Source organism: Salvelinus alpinus, chromosome 12, assembly GCF_045679555.1.
Source record: "Salvelinus alpinus chromosome 12, SLU_Salpinus.1, whole genome shotgun sequence".
Classification (NCBI taxonomy): Eukaryota; Metazoa; Chordata; class Actinopteri; order Salmoniformes; family Salmonidae; genus Salvelinus; species Salvelinus alpinus.
The window spans coordinates 57,273,567-57,299,382 of NC_092097.1; the positions used below are offsets into that span (position 1 = coordinate 57,273,567).

Genomic DNA, 25,816 nt, shown 5'->3' on the forward strand with positions numbered 1-25,816 from the left:
ATGATTGTCACGTCTATGCTAATATGGTTAAAATTCACTATAGCTAGCTAACCAACAACTGCAATGATGTATTTGAGACAAGTGCTAATCGCGCAAAATGTAAGTTTTCAATAAACATTAAAGATGAAATATAGTTTACATGTTGTAAACAAATCTAAGCCAACCCCGTCTTGTTTTGCTCCATAGTTGCACGTGTTTGTTGCTAAACAACCAAGCAGTCTTTTTCTATGTTCTTGTGTTTTATGATTTGGATCGTGTGTGTGTGTGTGTGCGACTAGAGAGAGCTAGTACTAACTAAAATGGTTTGTTTCCCTTATCTGCTGAATCACTAGACAAGTGTGGTTCTCTTTAAAAAAGGGACTACCTTGACAAAGGAATTGTTATTCTTAAAAGCACATGGACAACGCTATTGAAATACAGAGTTAAGCCTAGTTAAGTTTATTACATTGAAAAATGGGCTTTGCTCTGGGCCTGTTAGGGAACATGATTTCTTCGAGGGTATATTGACGATCACATCTAATGTGCATCCTGCGCGGGATGAAAACAGGATTCACCCCCCCAAAAAAAATTTTTATCAAACAACTTCTGTTAAAAAATAAAACAGATCTGATCCCTACACTGGCTCAAGGGGAACCTGGGAGGGCAGGTCTTCCAGCACCAATACCCCTTGCAAGTGCCAAAAACTTTTATACCTCAGACACAATAATATCCAGTTTCTTAGACTTATTTGAGTCTTGTGCTGTACAGATTAACTGTGGCAATAATCCTTAACACACAGGGTATCTTTTGTGTGGCAGCAAACATTTACTACAGGCTGTGGTTGCGTCCACTACCGTCACTTGTTTTCTCAATTCTTTTTAAATCTCCTCCGCATAGGAGATTCCATTGACCTCAATCTCCTTCACCCTTACAGGGAACTCCAGGAACTCAGGATCATGATCCCCACCACAATTGCAACACTGTCGTCCTTCTACACACCGTTCTTCAGTGTACTCGGTTCGTCTGTACACACACACACACACACAATTGAAACATTGTCCAATCCTTTACAATTCTTACACTGCAATGGTTTGGGACGAAAGCTCTTACAGCGTAGTTTACATAACCAGCTTCACATGCAGTAGGTATTTGCTCTTTATAAAAATAATAATAATAATAAAACAGGACTGACAGATTTTCTTATTTTCCTCCATTCAACCAGCAGGTCTCTTCACCTCAAACAGGTTTGCACACGCATCCCAACAATAAGCAATGCATTATCATTCACACACACATATCTTCCAATCCAATTTCAGACAATTTCCGTTTTGTTCCAGTTTTCGATATTACTGTTGTCTATTCAGAACATTCATGTTGACCAATTATTACTCGACGCGCTACTCGATTCGAACTCAGCATCCACTTCCGCCATCTTCCCTCCCACCTCATCGTTTGTCCCTCGGGCACACTATTTCCTTGTCTTGTACCTGCAAAGGATGTGATGCAATGTCATTATCATAATTTATGCCTATATTATTTCATAGAGCTCGACCAATGAGCGCTCTCCACTTTCACCACCTGCTAGGAAGAGAATTCTATCATTCCAAACATTCTTCCCCCTTTCGTTTACAACGAAGTTCGTAAGTTTTGTCAGACCGCTTAGCCATTGTTTTTCCACTCACCTCGGACACAAAACAATTAAATTGGTCCGTTGCTTTTTCCCCCTGTGGATTCAAACTGAGCCAGGATTGTTGGCGTTATTATCGGCGCGAATATAACTCCGAAGATCCCAAAGTGGCGCTCTAAGGAAGCTGGTATGTACCATGTAACGACTAGGCTACTATAATACTAGTTCGATGCTGAGACATTTTAGTAACCTTGAATGCATGCTTGTTGCGTGACAAGTCATGAATGACATTGTTTTACAACTGAAAGTAGAGGGGGAAAATGTTTCCCAAGGTAAATTTAAGTGTGACTAATGATTTAATGATTGGGAGACGATGAGTAACATCATATCTTAGTTTTAGTAGGCTAAATAACGTTCGAATTTGAAGAAAATGTGCCATAATAAGTCGTACACGGTTTATGTACCCTCCTGTGTTAACTATTCCTAGTTACATGGGAAATGGGATACAGTTGTAACGTTGAAAATCTCACGAGAGAAATGTCCGATAGTGTAGACTATATCAAAGTGTTTTTCCTGAAGAAGAAAACACGAATGCAGGAAAGGTATCTTCGGAATGTTGAGTGTGGGAAGCGAGAGAAGGCGACGGGAGTAGTGCGTGCTGGAGCATTACAGTGGAGGCTGGTGACTCGAACAAAATTAGGAGGACCGGAGACTCACGGTATAGGCACGGACCTCTGACGACAAAAAAAACTTGTTTGAAAAAAACGTCTAAGACAAATTATTTTAACCTAAAACATTTATTAAAGGCATTTTATAGTAAAATATTCATCTAGGTAGTAGCTGTGTGCAGGACAGGCTCATCATGGATGTATTGTGTTGAAGAACTCAACACTTCCACTCAGGACAGGACAGGATTGTACTGCTAAAGATTTGCAATTAGACTAAACCACCAACACATAAAATGATCACTTATCTCCCCTATTTATTGCAGGATTGTGATATGTGATTAATCAACATAGACACTAGTTAATTTTGAAAAGTTTAAACACTTCACTGAAAAGAATCAACACTCCAAAACGTATGTGATCTAACTCGTATGTAAAGATTGGACATCTTAGTGTAAACAACAATAGATAATTGAGTATTATAGGTTGTTATTATAGGTTGTTATTATAGGTTGTTATTATAGGTTGTTATTATAGGTTGTTATTATAGGTTGTTATTATAGGTTGTTATTATAGGTTGTTATTATAGGTTGTTATTATAGGTTGTTATTATAGGTTGTTATTATAGGTTGTTATTATAGGTTGTTATTATAGGTTGTTATTATAGGTTGTTATTATTACTAAAGCATCATTTCAGGTGAACAAAAACGACAAACCAGCGGTGTCCAACGTTACTCCACTGATCCGTGATCGACTGGGTGAGCAGACTTCTATTCCAGCCCAACAATAGCACACACGATTATCAACTCATTAGATTGGATAAGCTGAATCGGGTCTGTTATTGCTGGGCTGAAACATAACCCTTCACCCAGCAGACCTCCAGTAGGGTTGGTCTGCTCCAATTGTAATAGGTTTATACATTGTGTGTGATTTTATTTTATTTTTTTTACTGTATTTTTGTGCTAACATAGGTAAACATAATCCATGGGAAATAGGATATTCCCTAAATCTCAGGTTTGGGACATTCATTGGGATCTCACTCCATCATTTCCATGTATGAGGAAAGAAAAATCTAAGATCAGGCTTCATTTTACTCAAATTAGACAGCACTGAATAATATGTTGTTGTTTGATTTGATTTTATTAGGATCTCTTTTAGTCCTTATTTGACCTAATCTTCCAAGAGTCATTAAAATAAAATTTATAATTCTGTTATCTCTCCTTCCTCAAAGTTTTCCATGCTAGGGACTGTAACTCTACCTGACAACCGGAAATTAGCTAGCTGATTATATTTCATTAACTTAGCTAAACAGTATGTAAAGTTAGCTAGCTCGCTAGCTAGCAGCTTATTTGAGTTAGCCTGCAAAGCGGCCTATTGTAGCTAATAATATTATTATTTTTTTTTACATTTTCAAAATGTATTTACTTTCTTTAATATGTTCTGTCTCTGATTTAATTGAGTTCCCTATTTTTCTGGTGGTAGTGCGCAGCCAGCCAGCAGGCAAAAAGTGTGTATGTCACGTTTGAGCTAAGCACGCTTCTAAATCATACTAGGGGAAGAAGACATCCATTACTGTGCAAGTCTATGGGAGCTACAACCACAAGCCTCTATAGTATTGCATTGGAGGCTTCCCAGCTAGAGGAGAACGTGAAATTCCTGAACTCCGGCCATACCATGGTGCTACCCCTAGAGGGTGCTGTTGAGGCTACTGTAGACCTTCATTACAAAACGTGTTTTAATCAGGAATTTGGTGACGTGACTATATTTAGTATAGTTTTATCTATGAAGCGTAACTTTTATGTTTGAGTAGGAGGAGCCTCAACTGGAGCAATGAATCCACTACTTCATTCATCAGTTCTGTCAGGACAACGTTTACCAACCGACACATGAGTTCTGTTAGTGGGTACAAATGACACATTCTGCAAGACACGAGACACTAGTAAATAATGCGTCCTGCTTGGAGCACGTCATAACCCCGGTATAAGAAATGGTTATACGTGAAACGCTATAGTAAGCATGTAGTCCATTTTCGTCATAGTACATAAAGATTACAGTTATTTTTCAATCTAAATCTACATCTTTCTTTTTTAGGTTGTTGTGAAGAATGGAGACGCCTTTGGATGTTCTGTCAAGAGCTGCGTCGTTAGTGCATGCGGATGATGAGAAACGTAAGTTTGCTCCTAATACTGTGTGTGTGTGTTGTCGGGCTTTTGCGTCTGATATACTTGAGCCTCTATGCTACTGTCTCTGGTCAGATAATGGTGACTGATATACTTGAGCCTCTAAGCTACTGTCTCTGGTCAGATAATGGTGACTGATATACTTGAGCCTCTAAGCTACTGTCTCCGGTCAGATAATGGTGTCTGATATACTTGAGCCTCTATGCTACTGTCTCCAGTCAGATAATGGTGACTGATATACTTGAGCCTCTAAGCTACTGTCTCCGGTCAGATAATGGTAACTGATATACTTGAGCCTCTATGCTACTGTCTCCGGTCAGATAATGGTGTCTGATATACTTGAGCATCTATGCTACTGTCTCCGGTCAGATAATGGTGTCTGATATACTTGAGCCTCTATGCTACTGTCTCCGGTCAGATAATGGTAACTGATATACTTGAGCCTCTATGCTACTGTCTCCGGTCAGATAATGGTGTCTGATATACTTGAGCCTCTATGCTACTGTCTCCGGTCAGATAATGGTGTCTGATATACTTGAGCCTCTATGCTACTGTCTCCAGTCAGATAATGGTGACTGAAATACTTGAGCCTTTAAGCTACTGTTTGTGGGAAGTGCTCGTTATACTGTATGTAGCTAGGCAAATTAGGATTACCACATGCAACTGCCATCAGGGCCGTGTTGAGTAGGCACTGGCATGGCCTTAGTCCTACCCTGGACTTGCCTTGGCCCCAGCCCCTTACCTTACCCCTGGCCCTATCCTACCCTGGTCCTACCCTAGCCTGGCCCTATCCCAGTCCTACCCTGGCCCTACCCTAGCCTGGCCCTGTCCTAGACCTACCCTGGCCATATCCTAGACCTACCATTTCCCTACCCTGTTCTAGACCTACCCTGGCCATATCCTAGACCTACCCTGGCCCTACCCTAGCCTGGCCCTATCCCAGTCCTACCCTAGCCTGGCCCTATCCTAGTCCTACCCTGGATCTACCCTGGACCTACCCTACCCTGACCCTACCCTGGACCTACCCTGACCCTATCCTAGTTCTACCCTAGTCCCACCCTGGCCTAGCTTTTTTCCCAGTCCTACCATTCTCCTATCCTTGTCCCAGTCCTGCCCTACTAGTGTTGCACAGTATACCTACCTAACCCAAAACTTCTGTACGGTTTTCTATACTAGAACAGGAAAAACGGTTCAGGACACAACCGTTGTATGCAAAGTAGTGCTGATTACAAAGCTGATTGTCACACAAACGTTATCCATTCCTTTAGTCTCCCCCACCTCACATCTCTTCCAGTCCAGATCAGTCTCTAACACTGGCCTTACCCTGGTCCTACCCTGGTCCTACCCTGGTCCTACCCTGGCCCTACCCTGGCCCTACCCTAGTCCTACCCTGGCCCTATCCTAGTGCTACCCTGGCCCTATCCTAGTGCTACCCTGGCCCTATCCTAGTCCTACCCTGGCCCTATCCTAGTCCTACCCTGGCCCTATCCTAGTGCTACCCTGGCCCTATCCTAGTCCTACCCTGGCCCTATCCTAGTCCTACCCTGGCCTTACCCTGGCCCTACCCTGGCCCTAGCCTAGCCCTACCCTGGCCCTACCTAGTCCTACCCTGGCCCTATCCTAGACCTACCCTGGCCCTACCCTTCCCTGGCCCTATTGCTACCTATCTTTTTTCCCTGTCCCAGTCCTACCATTCTCCTGTTCCCGCCTCACGTCTCTCCCAGTCAAGATCAGCCTCTAACAGATCTATGTCTAGAATAATAGTGAAGACATCAAAACTATGAAATAACACATATGGAATCATGTACTAACCAAAAAAAGTGTTAAACAAATCAAAATATATTTTAGATTCTTCAAAGTAGCCATCCTTTGCCTTGATGACAGCTTTGCACACTTTTGACATTCTCTCAACCAGCTTCATGAGATTGTCACCTGGAATGCCTTTCAATTAACAGGTGTGCCGTTTTAAAAGTAAATTTCTGGAATTTCTTTCCTTAATGCGTTTGAGCCAATCAGTTAGCCCTATTTGGTAAAAGACCAAGTCCATATTATGATAAGAACAGCTCAAATAAGCAAAGAGAAACAACAGTCCATCATTACTTTAATACACGATGGTCAGTCAATCCGTAACATTTCAAGAACTTTGAAAGTTTGTTCAAGTGCAGTCGCAAAAACCATTAAGCGATATGATGAAACTGGCTCTCATGAGGACCGCCACAGGAAAGGAAGACCCAGAGTTACCTCTGCTGCAGAGGATAAGTTCATTAGAGTTAACTGCACCTCAGATTGCAGTCCAAATAAATACTTCACAGAGTTCAAATAACAGACACATCTCAACATCAACTGTTCAGAGGAGACAGTGTGAATCAGGCCATCATGGCCAAATTGCTGAAAAGAAACCACTACTAAAGTACACCAATAAGAAGAGGAGACTTGCTTGGGCCAAGAAACATGAGCAATGAACATTAGACCAGTGGAAATCTGTCCTTTGGTCTGATGAGTCTAACCTCCTTGTCTTTGTAAGACGCAGAGTAGATGAACGGATGATCTCTGCATGTGTGGTTCCCACCGTGAAGCATGGAGGAGGAGGTGGGATGGTGTGGGGGTGCTTTGCTGGTGACGCTGTCTGTGATTTATTTAGAATTCAAGGCACACTTAACCAGCATGGCTACCACAGCATTCTGCAGTGATACGCCATCCCATCTGGTTTGCACTTAGTGGGACTATCATTTGTTTTTCAACAGGTCAATGACCCAACACACCTCCAGGCTGTGTAAGGCTATTTGACCAAGGAGGGTGATGGAGTGCTGCATCAGATGACCTGGCCTCCACAATCACCCGACCTCAACCCAATTGAGATGGTTTGGGATGAGTTGGACCACAGAGTGAAGGAAAAGCAGCCAACAAGTGCTCAGCATATGTGGGAACGCCTTCAAGACTGTTGGAAAAGCATTCCAGGTGAAGCTGGTTGAGAGAATGCCAAGCGTGTGCAAAGCTGTCATCAAGGCAAAGGGTGGCTACTTTGAAGGATCTCAAATATAAAATATATTTTGATTAACTGCATGATTCAATATGTGTTATTTCATAGTTGTCTCCAGTATTATTCTACAATGTAGAAAATAGTAAAAATAAAGAAAAACCCTTGAATGAGTAGGTGTGTCAACGTTTGACTGGTACTGTGTGTGTATTTTATTTATTTACAACCCCCAAAAATGTATATTTATTTATTTACAAAAAAATGTATGGGGGATTGTAAATGATGCTGACAATTACATTGATGGAAGCTACACTCTATATGCAATGTTAAAGCGGATTTACCCCCAACACACACACACACACCATGATGTTGTTGTTTAGTTATATATATATATATATATGGTTAAAAAAAATAAAGTCAAATATAATTGATTCATTAATTGCTTCATTCATGCATACAACAACAAAAAATGGCCCTTCTGTGACTTTGTCTAATACGCTTTTGGTTTATCTGACCGTGGTATCGTTTTGATATCAAGTATTGTGGTACTCAACCTGGTATCAGTCATAATTCTGGTATTGTGAAAGCCCTGCCCCAGTCCTACCCAAGCCCTAGGCCTTACAGTCACTCCTCATGGCTGTATCAACACATATGCATGCTTCAATACTGGCTGAAACATTCCTTCCTAGATTAAGCAGCAGCAAATCCTTCTCGGCAGGCCTGCAGTCTGGCTAGAGCTAGGAGTACAGACAGGCAGTCTGGCTAGAGCTAGGAGTACAGACAGGCAGTCTGGCTAGAGCTAGGAGTACAGACAGGCAGTCTGGCTAGAGCTAGGAGTACAGACAGGCAGTCTGGCTAGAGCTAGGGGTACAGACAGGCAGTCTGGCTAGAGCTAGGGGTACAGACAGGCAGTCTGGCTAGAGCTAGGAGTACAGACAGGCAGTCTGGCTAGAGCTAGGAGTACAGACAGGCAGTCTGGCTAGAGCTAGGGGTACAGACAGGCAGTCTGGCTAGAGCTAGGGGTACAGACAGGCAGTCTGGCTAGAGCTAGGAGTACAGACAGGCAGTCTGGCTAGAGCTAGGAGTACAGACAGGCAGTCTGGCTAGAGCTAGGGGTACAGACAGGCAGTCTGGCTAGAGCTAGGGGTACAGACAGGCAGTCTGGCTAGAGCTAGGGGTACAGACAGGCAGTCTGGCTAGAGCTAGGAGTACAGGCCTGCAGTCTGGCTAGAGCTAGGAGTACAGGCCTGCAGTCTGGCTAGAGCTAGGGGTACAGGCCGGCAGTCTGGCTAGAGCTAGGGGTACAGGCCGGCAGTCTGGCTAGAGCTAGGGGTACAGACAGGCAGTCTGGCTAGAGCTAGGGGTACAGGCCGGCAGTCTGGCTAGAGCTAGGAGTACAGACAGGCAGTCTGGCTAGAGCTAGGAGTACAGGCCTGCAGTCTGGCTAGAGCTAGGGGTACAGACAGGCAGTCTGGCTAGAGCTAGGGGTACAGGCCTGCAGTCTGGCTAGAGCTAGGAGTACAGGCCTGCAGTCTGGCTAGAGCTAGGAGTACAGACAGGCAGTCTGGCTAGAGCTAGGAGTACAGACAGGCAGTCTGGCTAGAGCTAGGAGTACAGACAGGCAGCTCAACACTCACTAGCAGGAAGAAAGAAAATGCTCTTTCATTCAGGGTTTTAAGGTTCCTGCATGGGCTGGTCTGTGTTTTCTTGCAAGTTTTTTTTTTAATTTTTATTTTAAAGAATTCTTGGGGAGGCAGGTAGCTTAATGGTTAGAGCGTTGGGCGAGTAAACGAAAGGTTGCTGGATCGAATCCCCGAGTCGACAAGGTATAAATCTGTCGGTCTGCCCCTGAACAAGGCAGTTAACCCACTGTTCCTAGACCAGTTAACCCACTGTTCCTAGACCAGTTAACCCACTGTTCCTAGACCAGTTAACCCACTGTTCCTAGACCAGTTAACCCACTGTTCCTAGACCAGTTAACCCACTGTTCCTAGACCAGTTAACCCACTGTTCCTAGACCAGTTAACCCACTGTTCCTAGACCAGTTAACCCACTGTTCCTAGACCAGTTAACCCACTGTTCCTAGACCAGTTAACCCACTGTTCCTAGACCAGTTAACCCACTGTTCCTAGACCAGTTAACCCACTGTTCCTAGACCAGTCAACCCACTGTTCCTAGACCAGTCAACCCACTGTTCCTAGACCAGTCAACCCACTGTTCCTAGACCAGTCAACCCACTGTTCCTAGACCAGTCAACCCACTGTTCCTAGACCAGTCAACCCACTGTTCCTAGACCAGTCAACCCACTGTTCCTAGACCAGTCAACCCACTGTTCCTAGACCAGTCAACCCACTGTTCCTAGACCAGTCAACCCACTGTTCCTAGACCAGTCAACCCGCTGTTCCTAGACCAGTTAACCCGCTGTTCCTAGACCAGTTAACCCGCTGTTCCTAGACCAGTTAACCCGCTGTTCCTAGACCAGTTAACCCGCTGTTCCTAGACCAGTCAACCCGCTGTTCCTAGACCAGTCAACCCGCTGTTCCTAGGCCAGTCAACCCGCTGTTCCTAGGCCAGTCAACCCGCTGAGAAGACCAGAGTGGTGCCCTCACCACCACCAATACAGGAGAAGACCAGAGTGGTGCCCTCACCACCACCAATACAGGAGAAGACCAGAGTGGTGCCCTCACCACCACCAATACAGGAGAAGACCAGAGTGGTGCCCTCACCACCACCAATACAGGAGAAGACCAGAGTGGTGCCCTCACCACCACCAATACAGGAGAAGACCAGAGTGATGCCCCCACCACCACCAATACAGGAGACACGAGAAGACCAGAGTGGTGCCCTCACCACCAGATGAGAAGACCAGAGTGATGCCCTCACCACCACCAATACAGGAGAAGACCAGAGTGGTGCTCACCACCACCAATACAGGAGAAGACCAGAGTGGTGCTCTCACCACCACCAATACAGGAGAAGACCAGAGTGGTGCTCTCACCACCACCAATACAGGAGAAGACCAGAGTGGTGCTCACCACCACCAATACAGGAGAAGACCAGAGTGGTGCTCACCACCACCAATACAGGAGACATGAGAAGACCAGAGTGGTGCTCTCACCACCACCAATACAGGAGACATGAGAAGACCAGAGTGGTGCCCTCACCACCACCAATACAGGAGAAGACCAGAGTGGTGCTCTCACCACCACCAATACAGGAGAAGACCAGAGTGGTGCTCTCACCACCACCAATACAGGAGAAGACCAGAGTGGTGCTCTCACCACCACCAATACAGGAGAAGACCAGAGTGGTGCTCACCACCACCAATACAGGAGAAGACCAGAGTGGTGCTCACCACCACCAATACAGGAGACATGAGAAGACCAGAGTGGTGCTCTCACCACCACCAATACAGGAGACATGAGAAGACCAGAGTGGTGCCCTCACCACCACCAATACAGGAGAAGACCAGAGTGGTGCTCTCACCACCACCAATACAGGAGAAGACCAGAGTGGTGCTCTCACCACCACCAATACAGGAGAAGACCAGAGTGGTGCTCTCACCACCACCAATACAGGAGACATGAGAAGACCAGAGTGGTGCCCTCACCACCACCAATACAGGAGAAGACCAGAGTGGTGCTCTCACCACCACCAATACAGGAGAAGACCAGAGTGGTGCTCTCACCACCACCAATACAGGAGAAGACCAGAGTGGTGCTCTCACCACCACCAATACAGGAGAAGACCAGAGTGGTGCTCACCACCACCAATACAGGAGAAGACCAGAGTGGTGCTCACCACCACCAATACAGGAGACATGAGAAGACCAGAGTGGTGCTCTCACCACCACCAATACAGGAGACATGAGAAGACCAGAGTGGTGCCCTCACCACCACCAATCTACCATACTCGGTTCCCAGAGCCAGACATAAGCATGGCTTGGCAGACACTCGTCCATTCAAACAGGATGAACAACCATCTACACATGGACTCCAGGCTTATCTGATAGAACCTCTACCGCTGAAGATCAGAGGGCTGGTATTCACAAAGAGAGTCAGGTAAGAGTAGGATTGTTGATCTAGAGTCAGGTCCCTCCTGTCCATATAGTCTTGAGTTATTCATTATAAGCTAAACGTCTAAACTGATCCTAGATCTGCACAGAGACTGGGCCCTGAAGTTTTCCATGGACTCGTCACTCCACACTAGGGCTGTACACTCTTGGCATTCTCTCAACCAGCTTCATGAGGTAGTCACCTGGAATTATTTTTCTAAACAGTCTTGAAGGAGTTCCCACATATGCTGAGCACTTGTTGGCTGCTTTTCCTACACTCTGCGGTCCAACTCATCCCAAACCATCTCAATTGGGTTGAGGTCAGGTGATTGTGGAGGCCAGGTCATCTGATGCAGCACTCCATCACTCTCCTTCTTGGTCAAATAGCCTTTACGCAACCTGGAGCCACGAGTGTGCAAAGCTGTCATCAAGGCAAAGGGTGGCTACTTTGAAGAATCTCAAATATAAAATATATATTTTAACACTTTTTTGGTTACTACATGATTCCATATGTGTTATTTCCTAGTTTTGATGTCTTCACTATTATTCCACAATGTAGAAAATAGTAAAAATAAAGAAAAACCCTGGAATGAGTAGGTGTGTCCAATCTTTTGACTGGTACTTTACATTTGCCACTGCTCGACAAAAAAAAAATATATTGGTCAACCAAGAGCCTATCAACCAAACCATCGACTAAATAGGGTAAGCCCTACTCCACACACAGAAGAACTAGCAAGTTAACTTTTTTTCTTTACATTTTACCTTTATTTAACTAGGCTAGTCAGTTCGAACAAATTCAATATTTACAATGTCAGCCTCCTGGGGAACAGTGGGTTAACTGTCGGCCTACCGGGGAACACTGGGTTAACTGTCGGCCTACCGGGGAACACTGGGTTAACTGTCAGCCTACCAGGGAACAGTGGGTTAATTTGTCAGCCTACCAGGGAACAGTGGGTTAATTTGTCAGCCTACCAGGGAACAGTGGGTTAATTTGTCAGCCTACCAGGGAACAGTGGGTTAATTTGTCAGCCTACCAGGGAACAGTGGGTTAATTTGTCAGCCTACCAGGGAACAGCGGGTTAATTTGTCAGCCTACCAGGGAACAGTGGGTTAATTTGTCAGCCTACCAGGGAACAGTGGGTTAATTTGTCAGCCTACCAGGGAACAGTGGGTTAATTTGTCAGCCTACCAGAGAACAGCGGGTTAATTTGTCAGCCTACCAGGGAACAGTGGGTTAATTTGTCAGCCTACCAGGGAACAGCGGGTTAATTTGTCAGCCTACCAGGGAACAGTGGGTTAACTGTCAGCCTACCAGGGAACAGTGGGTTAATTTGTCAGCCTACCAGGGAACAGTGGGTTAACTGTCAGCCTACCGGGGAACAGTGTGTTAACTGTCAGCCTACCAGGGAACAGTGTGTTAACTGTCAGCCTACCAGGGAACAGTGGGTTAACTGTCAGCCTACCAGGGAACAGTGGGTTAATTTGTCAGCCTACCAGGGAACAGTGGGTTAACTGTCAGCCTACCAGGGAACAGCGGGTTAATTTGTCAGCCTACCGGGGAACAGTGGGTTAACTGTCAGCCTACCGGGGAACAGCGGGTTAACTGTCAGCCTACCGGGGAACAGCGGGTTAACTGTCAGCCTACCGGGGAACAGCGGGTTAACTGTCAGCCTACCGGGGAACAGCGGGTTAACTGTCAGCCTACCGGGGAACAGCGGGTTAACTGTCAGCCTACCGGGGAACAGCGGGTTAACTGTCAGCCTACCGGGGAACAGCGGGTTAACTGTCAGCCTACCGGGGAACAGCGGGTTAACTGTCAGCCTACCGGGGAACAGCGGGTTAACTGTCAGCCTACCGGGGAACAGCGGGTTAACTGTCAGCCTACCGGGGAACAGTGTGTTAACTGTCAGCCTACCGGGGAACAGCGGGTTAACTGTCAGCCTACCGGGGAACAGCGTGTTAACTGTCAGCCTACCGGGGAACAGCGGGTTAACTGTCAGCCTACCGGGGAACAGTGTGTTAACTGTCAGCCTACCGGGGAACAGCGGGTTAACTGTCAGCCTACCGGGGAACAGTGAGTTAACTGCCTTGTTCAGGGGCAGAACGACATATTTTTACCTTGTCAGCTCGGGGATTCGATCCAGTAACCTTTTGGTTACTAGTCCAACGCTCTAACCAGTGAAATAGAGAAACCTAAAGGGAGGGAGAAAGATGGACAGCAGGGCTTTGGTCAAAAGTAGTGCACTATATAGGTCCCTGGTCTAAAGTAGTGCACTATATAGGTTCCTGGTCTAAAGTAGTGCACTATATAGGGTCCTGGTCTAAAGTAGTGCACTATATAGGGAATAGGGTCTAAAGTAGTGCACTATATAGGGTCCTGGTCTAAAGTAGTGCACTATATAGGGAATAGGGTCTAAAGTAGTGCACTATATAGGGAATAGGGTCTAAAGTAGTGCACTATATAGGGAATAGGGGCCATTTGAGATGCAGGCTCATGGGAACATAGTGAGCGCTCCTCTGGCCTTCTCCCCATGTCCCCTGCTGGGCTTTTGTTCTCCCTGGGCTGATGATGCCACTGTGTTGTGGTTGAGCGTGATATCTTTGTCCTAACACAATACAGATGACCTGTTTCCACAATAGACCTCAGCAGCACAGACTCAGAGCACAGCCCCATAGCCCAGAGCCCAGCCCCAGAGCACAACCCAGCCCCATAGCCCAGAGCACAGCCCCATAGCCCAGAGCACAGCCCCATAGCCCAGAGCACAGCCCCATAGCCCAGAGCACAGCCCCATAGCCCAGAGCACAGCCCCATAGCCCAGAGCACAGCCCCATAGCCCAGAGCACAGCCCCATAGCCCAGAGCACAGCCCCATAGCTCATAGCCCAGAGCACAGCCCCATAGCCCAGAGCACAGCCCCATAGCTCATAGCCCAGAGCACAGCCCCATAGCTCATAGCCCAGAGCACAGCCCCATAGCTCATAGCCCAGAGCACAGCCCCATAGCTCATAGCCCAGAGCACAGCCCCATAGCTCAGAGCACAGCCCCATAGCTCATAGCCCAGAGCACAGCCCCATAGCTCATAGCCCAGAGCACAGCCCCATAGCTCATAGCCCAGAGCACAGCCCCATAGCTCATAGCCCAGAGCACAGCCCCATAGCTCAGAGCACAGCCCCATAGCTCATAGCCCAGAGCACAGCCCCATAGCCCAGATTAGGGCTGTTGCGGTGACTGTATTACCGCCACACCGGCGGTCACGAGTCATGAAATCAGTCAAATTCCACGTGAAAGGGTCACGGTCAAAGGGTCACGGTAATTAGGTTTCTCCAAGCGCTGATGCTCCTGCTGGTCATTAGTAACCAAACTTGCTAACTGCCTGGTACTAAGCACTTTAGATTTCGAGAAAATTAACATTTTTTTTTACTTCTGTCACTGACCTCTTAAATCCTAAACCCCAGCCTGGTCTGTTTCACAAAGTGTTCCTGCGATGTTGTACCTCTGGGCTTACAAACTCTGTGACTACGCTACTTCTGCTAGAACACTGATGGGTGGGAGAGGTTCCCTGGCCCAACTTTATCTTTGGGCGGTATCCAGATTTTCAATCCGAAAGGTTAGCAATGCTAACAACTACATGTAAAATCCCATAGTGAATGCTAGCTAAATGCTAAGGAACACATGCAAACTTTTTTTTATGGTCTCTGACATAACTATTTGCAGGACAGGCATCTCAGCTCATCAAGTTATACAACTCAAACAATGCTAACAACTACATGTAAAATCCTATAGTGAATGCTAGCTAAATGCTAGTTCTACAAGTAACTAAAACAATGCTACTTACACAAAACAAATATTAGACAGCAAGGCTTTCTACTGTTACCAAGATAAGCTTTTTGTTTTATTTAACCAGGAAAGTCAGAAATTCTTATTTACAATGACGGCCTCCCAAAAGGCCTCCTGCGGGGGCGGGGCGATAAACATATAAATAATAATAAAATATAAATATAGGCCAAAACATGCATCACAACAAGAGAGACAACACAACATAAAGAGAGACCTAAGACGACAACACAGCAAGGCAGCAACACATGACAACACAGCATGTTAGAAAGACCACATGGCAGCAGAACAACATGGTAAAAACGTTATCGGGCACAGACACCTGGCACAAAAGGGCAAGGAGATGGAGACAATACGTCACGCTTGATTGCAAGAAGCTAACCACTTAGCTAGGTAGCTAGCTACTAAATTAGAAAAACAAAACGCACAACTGCAGAGTATTTAGCCCATTTTAGACAGTTAACTTTAATAGTTCTAAAGTTATCTAGCTGACAAATATCTAGTAGTGAAATACATACTGTAACTAGATCACCTGGGAGCACAAGGCACCGGTCTCTCGTCGTCGTGACTGGGGACTCCTGGCAAGCTTCATAATGGGTGAAATCAGGAATGCGATTTCCTTTATCTCTAAAGTAATGCGCAAGTTGACTGCGGCTATTTACTTAAGTAAAATACAAATATTCAAATGTATAAAAAAAAATTAAAAACCGTTCAAATAAGTAGTATTGATGGTATTGAAAAACCAGTACACCCTGGTATACTGTATAGCACCCAAGCCTAGCAACAATACACTAGACTACGTTTACTTCTGCTACAACACGCGCGAGAAAGGTTCCCTGGCTGAATCACACTCACTGGATCACTCACTGGATCACTCACTGGATCACTCACTGGATCACACTCACTGGATCACACTCACTGGATCACACTCACTGGATCACACTCACTGGATCACACTCACTGGATCCCTCACTGGATCCCTCACTGGATCACTCACTGGATCACTCACTGGATCACTCACTACTCTGTGGCGTTAACTAAACTACACTGGCATCTCCCTCGTTTCTCTTATCTTGTGAGCGCAGACACGCAGTCCAATAGATGCAACATTTATGTTGTCTACACACTGTGGCAGGAGGATGGCTGAAGCCAGGACAGACCTTTTTATGTCTGTAGTACTGTCAGACTTGGTTGTATCCCGGCCTTTAACCTTTGTGTGTGTGTGTGATTGGCCCCTCCGAGTCAGCACTGCTCCAGTTCCTCCACTTGCACCCAAACAGGAAGCTGTAATGCTCCGGGGTCAGTAGGCTGTTTCCGTCATCCTTCTCTTTCTCTCTCTGTGTAATTTGTTTGTCATGGAATAATTTTTGTAGGTGTTTTTTTTCTCAGTGTGTTTTTGTTTCATCATGCTATATATTTACATAAAGTGCAGTATATAAAAATAATCTTCCACCAACAGGTGTCTGTGCCACTGCACCACAGAACCAATAACCAAAGCATAACTTAACCGATTACCGACCAACATCATCATGGTTTGCTTTTCACTATTCAAATAGTCTAAGCTAATGTCAATCTCGACGAACAGAAAATACATGTCTCTCTATGGGCTATACAGTAGGCTTAGTTATAGGCCTAAAACGAGGAAAAACGAGGAAAGACGAAGTTCCAAAAGCTGGGGATAAAATAGTGTATAAGAGATCATACAAAATATTTTGCTGTGACTCATGTGGATGATGTTAAAAATGTTTGTTGGTCTGATGTGATTAATGAGGAGCATTCAGACGCTGCACTTGATGAATTTATGAAATTGCTTCTTCCAATTATTGATAAACATGCACCGGTTAGGAAACTGACTGTTAGAACTGTTAAGACTCCATGGATTGATGAGGAAATGAAAAACTGTATGGTTGAAAGAAATGGGGCAAAAAGGAGTGCCTAATAAATCTGTCTGCACATCAGACTGGCTGACTTACTGCAAATTGAGAAATGATGTGACCTTAACTCAATGAAAAGAAAACAAAAGTGGTATTATGAAGCTTAAGATCAACGATATAAAGAATGGAATAAAAACTTGGAGTACTTTAAATGGAATTCTGGGCAGAAAGACAAATTCAACTTTCATCGAATCAGATGGCTTATCCATCACAAAACCATTTGATGTTGCCAAATATTTTTATGATTACTTCATTGGCAAAGTGGGCAAACTTAGGCTGGAAATGCCAACAACAAACAGTGAGCCATCGTATTTATGCATAAAAATAAAAAAAATAATGAAAGAAAAGCATTGCAAGATTGAATTTTGTAAAGTTAAATGTGGGAGAGGTGGAAAAATGATCATTGATCAATAATGACAAACCTCCTGGCATTGACAACTTAGATGGAAAGTTACTGAGGATGGGAGATGACTATAGCCACTCCTGTCTGTCATATCTTTAATCTGACTCTATAGCCACTCCTGTCTGTCATGTCTTTAATCTGACTCTATAGCCACTCCTATCTGTCATATCTTTAATCTGACTCTATAGCCACTCCTATCTGTCATATCTTTAATCTGACTCTATAGCCACTCCTATCTGTCATATCTTTAATCTGACTCTATAGCCACTCCTGTCTGTCATGTCTTTAATCTGACTCTATAGCCACTCCTATCTGTCATATCTTTAATCTGACTCTATAGCCACTCCTATCTGTCATATCTTTAATCTGACTCTATAGCCACTCCTATCTGTCATATCTTTAATCTGACTCTATAGCCACTCCTGTCTGTCATATCTTTAATCTGAGTCTATAGCCTCTCCTATCTGTCATATCTTTAATCTGACTCTATAGCCTCTCCTATCTGTCATATCTTTAATCTGACTCTATAGCCACTCCTGTCTGTCATATCTTTAATCTGAGTCTAGAGGAAGGTGTTTGTCCTCAGGCCTGGAGGGAAGCCAAAGTCATTCCACTACCCAAGAGTGGTAAAGTGGCCTTTACTGGTTCTAACAGCAGACCTATCAGCTTGCTGCCAGCTCTTGGCAAACTGTTGAAAAAAATGGTGTTTGACCAAACACAATGCTACTTCTCTGTAAACAAATTAACAACAGACTTTCAGCATGCTTATAGAGAAGGGCACTCAACATGTTCTGCACTGACACAAATGACTGATGATTGGTTGAAAGACATTGATAAGATGGTTATGGGAGCTGTACTGTATAGATTTCAGTGCAGCCTTTGATATTATTGACCATAACCTGTTGTTGAGAACTCATGTGTTATGGCTTTTTCAACCTCTAACATATCGTGGATCCAGAGCTATTTATCTAATAGAACTCAAAGGGTTTTCTTTAATGGAAGCTTCTCTAATGTTAAACATGTAACGTGTGGTGTACCGCAGGGCAGCTCTCTAGGCCCTCTACTCTTTTCTATTGTTATCAATGACCTGCCACTGGCATTAAACAAAGCATGTGTGTCCATGTATGATGATGATTCAACCATATACGTGTCAGCAACCACAGCTAATGAAGTCACTGAAACCCTTAACAAAGAGTTGCAGTCTGTTTTGGAATGGGTGGCCAGTAATAAACTGGTCCTGAACATCTCTAAAACTAAGAGCATTGTATTTGGTACAAATCATTCCTTAAGTTCTAGACCTCAGCTGAATCTGGTAATGAATGGTGTGGCTTTTGAACACGTTGAGGAGACTAAATTACTTGGTCTTACCTAAGATTGTAAACTCTCATGGTCAAAACATATAGATTCAATGGTTGTAAAGATGGAGAGGTGTCTAGCCGTAATAAAGAGATGCTTTTTTGACTCTACACTCCAAAAAGCAAGTTCTGCAGGCTCTAGTTTTGTCTAATCTTGATTATTGTTCAGTCATGTTGTAAAGTGCTGCAAAGAAAGACCTAGTTAAGCTGCAGCTGGCCCAGAACAGAGCGGCACATTTTGCTCTTCATTGTAATCAGAGGGCTGATATTAATACTATGCATGCCAGTCTCTCTTGGCTAAGAGTTGAGAAGAAACTGATGGCATCACTTCTTGTTTTTCTAAGAAACACTAATGTGTTAAATTCCAAATTTGTTTGCATAGTCAATTTACACACAGCACTGACACACACACACACACACATACACACACACACACACCACCAGACATGCCACAAGGGGTCTTTTCAAAAGTCCCCAGGTCCAGAACAAATTCAAGGAAATGTACAGTATTATACAGAGCCATAAGTGCATGGAATTCCCTTCCATCTTATACAGAGCATGTGACCTGGTTTAAAAAAACAGATAAAGCAATACCTCTCCCCCATGTGACCTACTTGTTGTGTGTATGTACTGACATGTGACCTACTTGTTGTGTGTGTGTACTGACATGTGACCTACTTGTTGTGTGTGTGTACTGACATGTGACCTACTGGTTGTGTGTGTGTACTGACATGTGACCTACTGGTTGTGTGTGTGTGTACTGACATGTGACCTACTGGTTGTGTGTGTGTACTGACATGTGACCTACTTGTTGTGTGTGTGTACTGACATGTGACCTACTGGTTGTGTGTGTGTACTGACATGTGACCTACTGGTTGTGTGTGTGTACTGACATGTGACCTACTGGTTGTGTGTGTGTACTGACATGTGACCTACTGGTTGTGTGTGTGTACTGACATGTGACCTACTGGTTGTGTGTGTGTACTGACATGTGACCTACTGGTTGTGTGTGTGTACTGACATGTGACCTACTGGTTGTGTGTGTGTACTGACATGTGACCTACTGGTTGTGTGTATGTACTGACATGTGACCTACTTGTTGTGTGTATGTACTGACATGTGACCTACTTGTTGTGTGTATGTACTGACATGTGACCTACTTGTTGTGTGTGTGTACTGACATGTGACCTACTTGTTGTGTGTGTGTACTGACATGTGACCTACTTGTTGTGTGTGTGTACTGACATGTGACCTACTTGTTGTGTGTGTGTACTGACATGTGACCTACTTGTTGTGTGTATGTACTGACATGTGACCTACTTGTTGTGTGTGTGTACTGACATGTGACCTACTTGTTGTGTGTGTGTACTGACATGTGACCTACTGGTTGTGTGTGTGTACTGACATGTGACCTACTGGTTGTGTGTGTGTACTGACATGTGACCTACTGGTTGTGTGTGTGTACTGACATGTGACCTACTGGTTGTGTGTGTGTACTGACATGTGACCTACTGGTTGTGTGTGTGTACTGACATGTGACCTACTGGTTGTGTGTGTGTACTGACATGTGACCTACTGGTTGTGTGTGTGTACTGACATGTGACCTACTGGTTGTGTGTATGTACTGACATGTGACCTACTGGTTGTGTGTATGTACTGACATGTGACCTACTTGTTGTGTGTCTGTACTGACATGTGACCTACTGGTTGTGTGTATGTACTGACATGTGACCTACTTGTTGTGTGTGTGTACTGACATGTGACCTACTGGTTGTGTGTGTGTACTGACATGTGACCTACTGGTTGTGTGTGTGTACTGACATGTGACCTACTGGTTGTGTGTGTGTACTGACATGTGACCTACTGGTTGTGTGTATGTACTGACATGTGACCTACTGGTTGTGTGTACTGACATGTGACCTACTGGTTGTGTGTACTGACATGTGACCTACTGGTTGTGTGTACTGACATGTGACCTACTGGTTGTGTGTATGTACTGACATGTGACCTACTGGTTGTGTGTATGTACTGACATGTGACCTACTGGTTGTGTGTGTGTACTGACATGTGACCTACTGGTTGTGTGTGTGTACTGACATGTGACCTACTGGTTGTGTGTGTGTACTGACATGTGACCTACTGGTTGTGTGTATGTACTGACATGTGACCTACTGGTTGTGTGTGTGTACTGACATGTGACCTACTGGTTGTGTGTGTGTACTGACATGTGACCTACTGGTTGTGTGTGTGTACTGACATGTGACCTACTGGTTGTGTGTGTGTACTGACATGTGACCTACTGGTTGTGTGTATGTACTGACATGTGACCTACTGGTTGTGTGTGTGTACTGACATGTGACCTACTGGTTGTGTGTGTGTACTGACATGTGACCTACTGGTTGTGTGTGTGTACTGACATGTGACCTACTGGTTGTGTGTGTGTACTGACATGTATGTGGAACTGATAGATACGTACACACACTACATGTTCATGTCTGTAAATGGTAAAGTATTTTGTCTGTAATGTCTTTTTCCTTATGTGTCTGACCCCAGTAAGACTAGATGTCACCATTTGCTTCGGATAATGGGGATCCTAATAAATCAAAATTAATTTCCCTGCTAGACATGCTGACCCAGAAACCTCTGACCTCTTGTCCAGGATTGCCCACTGTGTCTCTTTCTCTGCTCCTAGTAAGCAGAGCGTTGGGCCTCTGCTAACTCCAACCCTCTGACCTCTTGTCCAGGATTGCCCACTGTGTCTCTTTCTCTGCTCCTAGTAAGCAGAGCGTTGGGCCTCTGCTAACTCCAACCCTCTGACCTCTGCTAGGCTTGCGTGTGTGTGAGAACATGAGACACAGGTTTCAGAGAGGGGTGGTTTTGGTGCGTTTCTGCATACCAGAGTATTGTGCTGTGTCGGCGAGATCTCTTGTATACTAGATCGCCTGTGAACTATGCAGGGCTGTGGAGATCTACTGAGAGGTGGTTTCATCAAGATCCTCCTCTTCCCACATACCATTTTTACATGTATACATTATATTCAGTCATCTTGTCCAGAAGGGCTTACAGGAGTCCCCGACTACAAAGAATCTTGGTCGACCGAGAGTCTTCCTGTTCTTTCGACCAATCAATTGGTTAATATTTAAACTTAATTTTCCGTATATAGACAGACAAAACCCTATGTGTTTTGAATAAAATAAATTAGAAATGCACTGAGCTTGTCTGATGCTTTAAGCACACTCTTTGATTCAATAATTAAGACGCACAAATGACTCAAGAAAGAGCCCGATGGTCACTGTGTTTTAAAAAGAAAATAATAATAAATGACACGTAATGCCGGGTATGATTCCCAATCAGAGACAACGATAGACAGCTGTCCCTGATTTGAGAACCATACCTGGCCAAAACATAGAAACAGTCCGGGGCCTGCAGCCCCGGACTGGGGGCCCTCGCCGCAGGCCCCGGACTGGGGGCCCTCGCCGCAGGCCCCGGACTGGGGGCCCTCGCCGCAGGCCCCGGACTGGGGGCCCTCGCCGCAGGCCCCGGACTGGAGGCGGGTCTCCACTGGGTTGATGGCTCTTGTGTGCCTGTGTTCGGGTTTTGACTTCTGGCCTATTAAAAAAAAAAACAACAACAACAAAGAGAAGAAGAATAAAGTGTGAAATAATGCACAAACACTGGTTAAATATGAGTCACATGACCTGGGTGGGTGTGACTCCATATGATCTACTACTGCATTGGTATTGGTAGACACACAGTGGAGTCTCCAGACCCTTACTGGAGCTTAGTACCTCAGATGCCTTCATCTCTGTCTCTCTGTTGTCATGAGAATCTTCCTTTCATAGGCCAGAGATAACGTAGTGCCAAGACACATGTTGGCTTGTTTCCCACTGGACTGTTTTGTAACTCACTGACTCATATTTCCAGAGAAAGAGAAAGGTATGGGGCTCGTGTGTTATCACCTGTGTGTCTCAGACTCAGTCCCGTGGATCAGAGCCTCGTGGCAGAGTCGTGGATCAGAGCCTCGTGGCAGAGTCGTGGATCACAGCCTCGTGGCAGAGCCGTGGATCACAGCCTCGTGGCAGAGCCGTGGATCAGAGCCTCGTGGCAGAGCCGTGGATCAGAGCCTCGTGGCAGAGCCGTGGACCACAGCCTCGTGGCAGAGCCGTGGATCAGAGCCTCGTGGCAGAGCCGTGGATTAGAGCCTCGCGGCAGAGTCGTGGATCACAGCCTCGTGGCAGAGCCGTGGATCAGAGCCTCGTGGCAGAGCCGTGGATCAGAGCCTCGTGGCAGAGCCGTGGATCAGAGCCTCGCGGCAGAGCCGTGGATCAGAGCCTCGCGGCAGAGCCGTGGATCAGAGCCTCGCGGCAGAGCCGTGGATCAGAGCCTCGTGGCAGAGCCGTGGATCACAGCCTCGTGGCAGAGCCGTGGATCAGAGCCTCGTGGCAGAGCCGTGGATCAGAGCCTCGTGGCAGACCAGAGAAGATAAGACAACGTAATCACAAGCCAGTCCCACACATTAGGGCTGTTTTCTAACTCGCTGGCTCATATTTCCAGAGAAAGAGAAAGGGGTGGGGCTCAGCGTGTCTGTCTGTCTCAGAGGATTGAGAAGGAATAGGCAGTCTGTCTGTCTGTCTGAATCCGTGTGTGAGGTTAGAACAAGGTGGGTCAACTGAGTAGGGATTGGCTGTTCAGCTACTGAGTAGGGATTGGCTGTTCAGCTACTGAGTAGGGATTGGCTGTTCAGCTACTGAGTAGGGATTGGCTGTTCAGCTAATGAGTAGGGATTGGTTGTTCAGCTAATGGTGTTCTGCATGAAACATGCAAATGAAGCTGCCATCTAACAAAGACACTCTGCATTGGTGTCAACTGGAGACCAATGTAATCACTGTTTATGACAACCAGGGTGTATTCATTCTGTTTGGAGTCCCTCCTCGTTTCCTTTGCTTCCCGTTTTAACAAACGTTTTAGCAACAGAATTGACGGAATGAAAACACCCCTGCACTATTTGTATTAGTAGCTGCGACCCTCTGTGGTTGGGACCCGCTGTGGTTGGGACCCGCTGTGGTTGGGACCAGCTGTGGTTGGGACCCGCTGTGGTTGGGACCCGCTGTGGTTGGGACCAGCTGTGGTCGGGACCAGCTGTGGTTTGGACCCTCTTCTGGGTTGGCTTAAGGATGGGTAGGGTTTTTGGAAAATAGGTTGACCATCTTAGTCAATCATACCTCCCTTCCAGACAGACATCCGACAACACACAACACACACACACACACACACATCGCAACACAAGCTGTGAGACAGTCCTCATACAGCTCCCCCTCTGCTCTCAGATACAGTTCAACACACACACACACACACAGCTAGCTGCATTGCCGCTCTGCTCTCGCCCATGGGTCTGCATGGCTAAAACACGAGGTGACCTTCGGGGAGGAGAGGTTAGAGGTCAATGAGGTCAGAGTGCAGCTGTTGAACTGTATCTTAGAGCGAGAGCAGAGCGGCAATGCAGCTAGCTGTGTGTGTGTGTGTGTGTTGAACTGTATCTGAGAGCAGAGGGGGAGCTGTATGAGGACTGTCTCACAGCTTGTGTTGCGATGTGTGTGTGTGTGTGTGTGTTGTGTGTTGTCGGATGTCTGTCTGGAAGGGAGGTATGATTGACTAAGATGGTTTTGTAAATAACACCACTTGTACAGTCACTGGCCTAAACACAATACCCCATAATGTCAAAGTGGAATTGTGTTCTTAGACATTTTTTACAAATTAATTAAGAGTAAAAAGCTTGAATCAATAACTATTCAACCCCTTTGTTATGGCGATGCCTAAATACGTTCAGGTGTAAAAGTACTTTACTTAGTACTTTGTTGAAGCACCTTGGGCAGCGATTACAGCCTCGAGTCTTCTTGGGTTTGATGCTACAAGCTTGGCACACCTGTATTTGGGGAGGTGTGGGAGGTTTCTCCCATTCTTCTCTGCAGGTCCTCTCAAGCTCTATCAGGTTGGATGGGGAGGGTCTCTCCAGATATGGGCAAGACTAGATGTCACCATTTGCTTCGGATAATGGGGATCCTAATAAATCAAAATTAATTTCCCTGCTAGACATGCTGACCCAGAAACCTCTGACCTCTTGTCCAGGATTGCCCACTGTGTCTCTCTCTCTGCTCCTGGTAAGCAGAGCGTTGGGCCTCTGCTAACTCCAACCCTCTGACCTCTTGTCCAGGATTGCCCACTGTGTCTCTCTCTCTGCTCCTGGTAAGCAGAGCGTTGGGCCTCTGCTAACTCCAACCCTCTGACCTCTTGTCCAGGATTGCCCACTGTGTCTCTCTCTCTGCTCCTGGCTGGGCCACTCAAGGACATTCAGAGACTTGTCCCGAAGCCACTCTTGCATTGTCTTGGCTGTGTGCTTAGGGTCGTTGTTCTGTTGGAAGGTGAACCTTCACCCCAGTCTGGGGTCTTGAGTGCTATGGAGCAAGTTTTCATTAAGGATCTCTCTGTACTTTGCTCCGTTCATCTTTCCCTCGATCCTGACTAGTCTCCCAATCCCTGCCGCTGTAAAACATCCCCACAGCATGATGCTGCCACCACGTTTCATCGTAGGGATGGTGCCAGGTTTCCTCCAGACATGACACTTGGCATTCAGGCCAAAGAGTTCAATCTTGGTTTCATCAGACCAGAGAATCTTGTTTCTCATGGTCTGAGAGTCCTTTAGGTGCCTTTTGGCAAACTCCAAGCGGGCGGTCATGTGCCTTTTTCTGAGGAGTGGCTTCCGTCTGGCCACTCTACCATAAAGACCTGGTTGGTGGAGTGCTGCAGAGAT

General features: G+C 45.6%; 1 protein-coding gene across 1 annotated transcript in view; it reads left to right on the forward strand.

Moving 5' to 3' along the window:
* The first annotated feature begins 1,556 nt into the window (after positions 1–1,556).
* vgll4b (vestigial-like family member 4b) overlaps positions 1,557–25,816 on the forward strand; it is a 115,112-nt gene continuing 90,852 nt past the window's right edge. The window contains exons 1-2 of the mRNA XM_071336922.1: positions 1,557–1,793; positions 4,363–4,439. Of these exons, the coding sequence (XP_071193023.1) occupies positions 4,376–4,439 (64 nt within the window). The 5' untranslated portion in view covers positions 1,557–1,793; positions 4,363–4,375. The remainder of the gene's footprint in view (positions 1,794–4,362; positions 4,440–25,816) is intronic.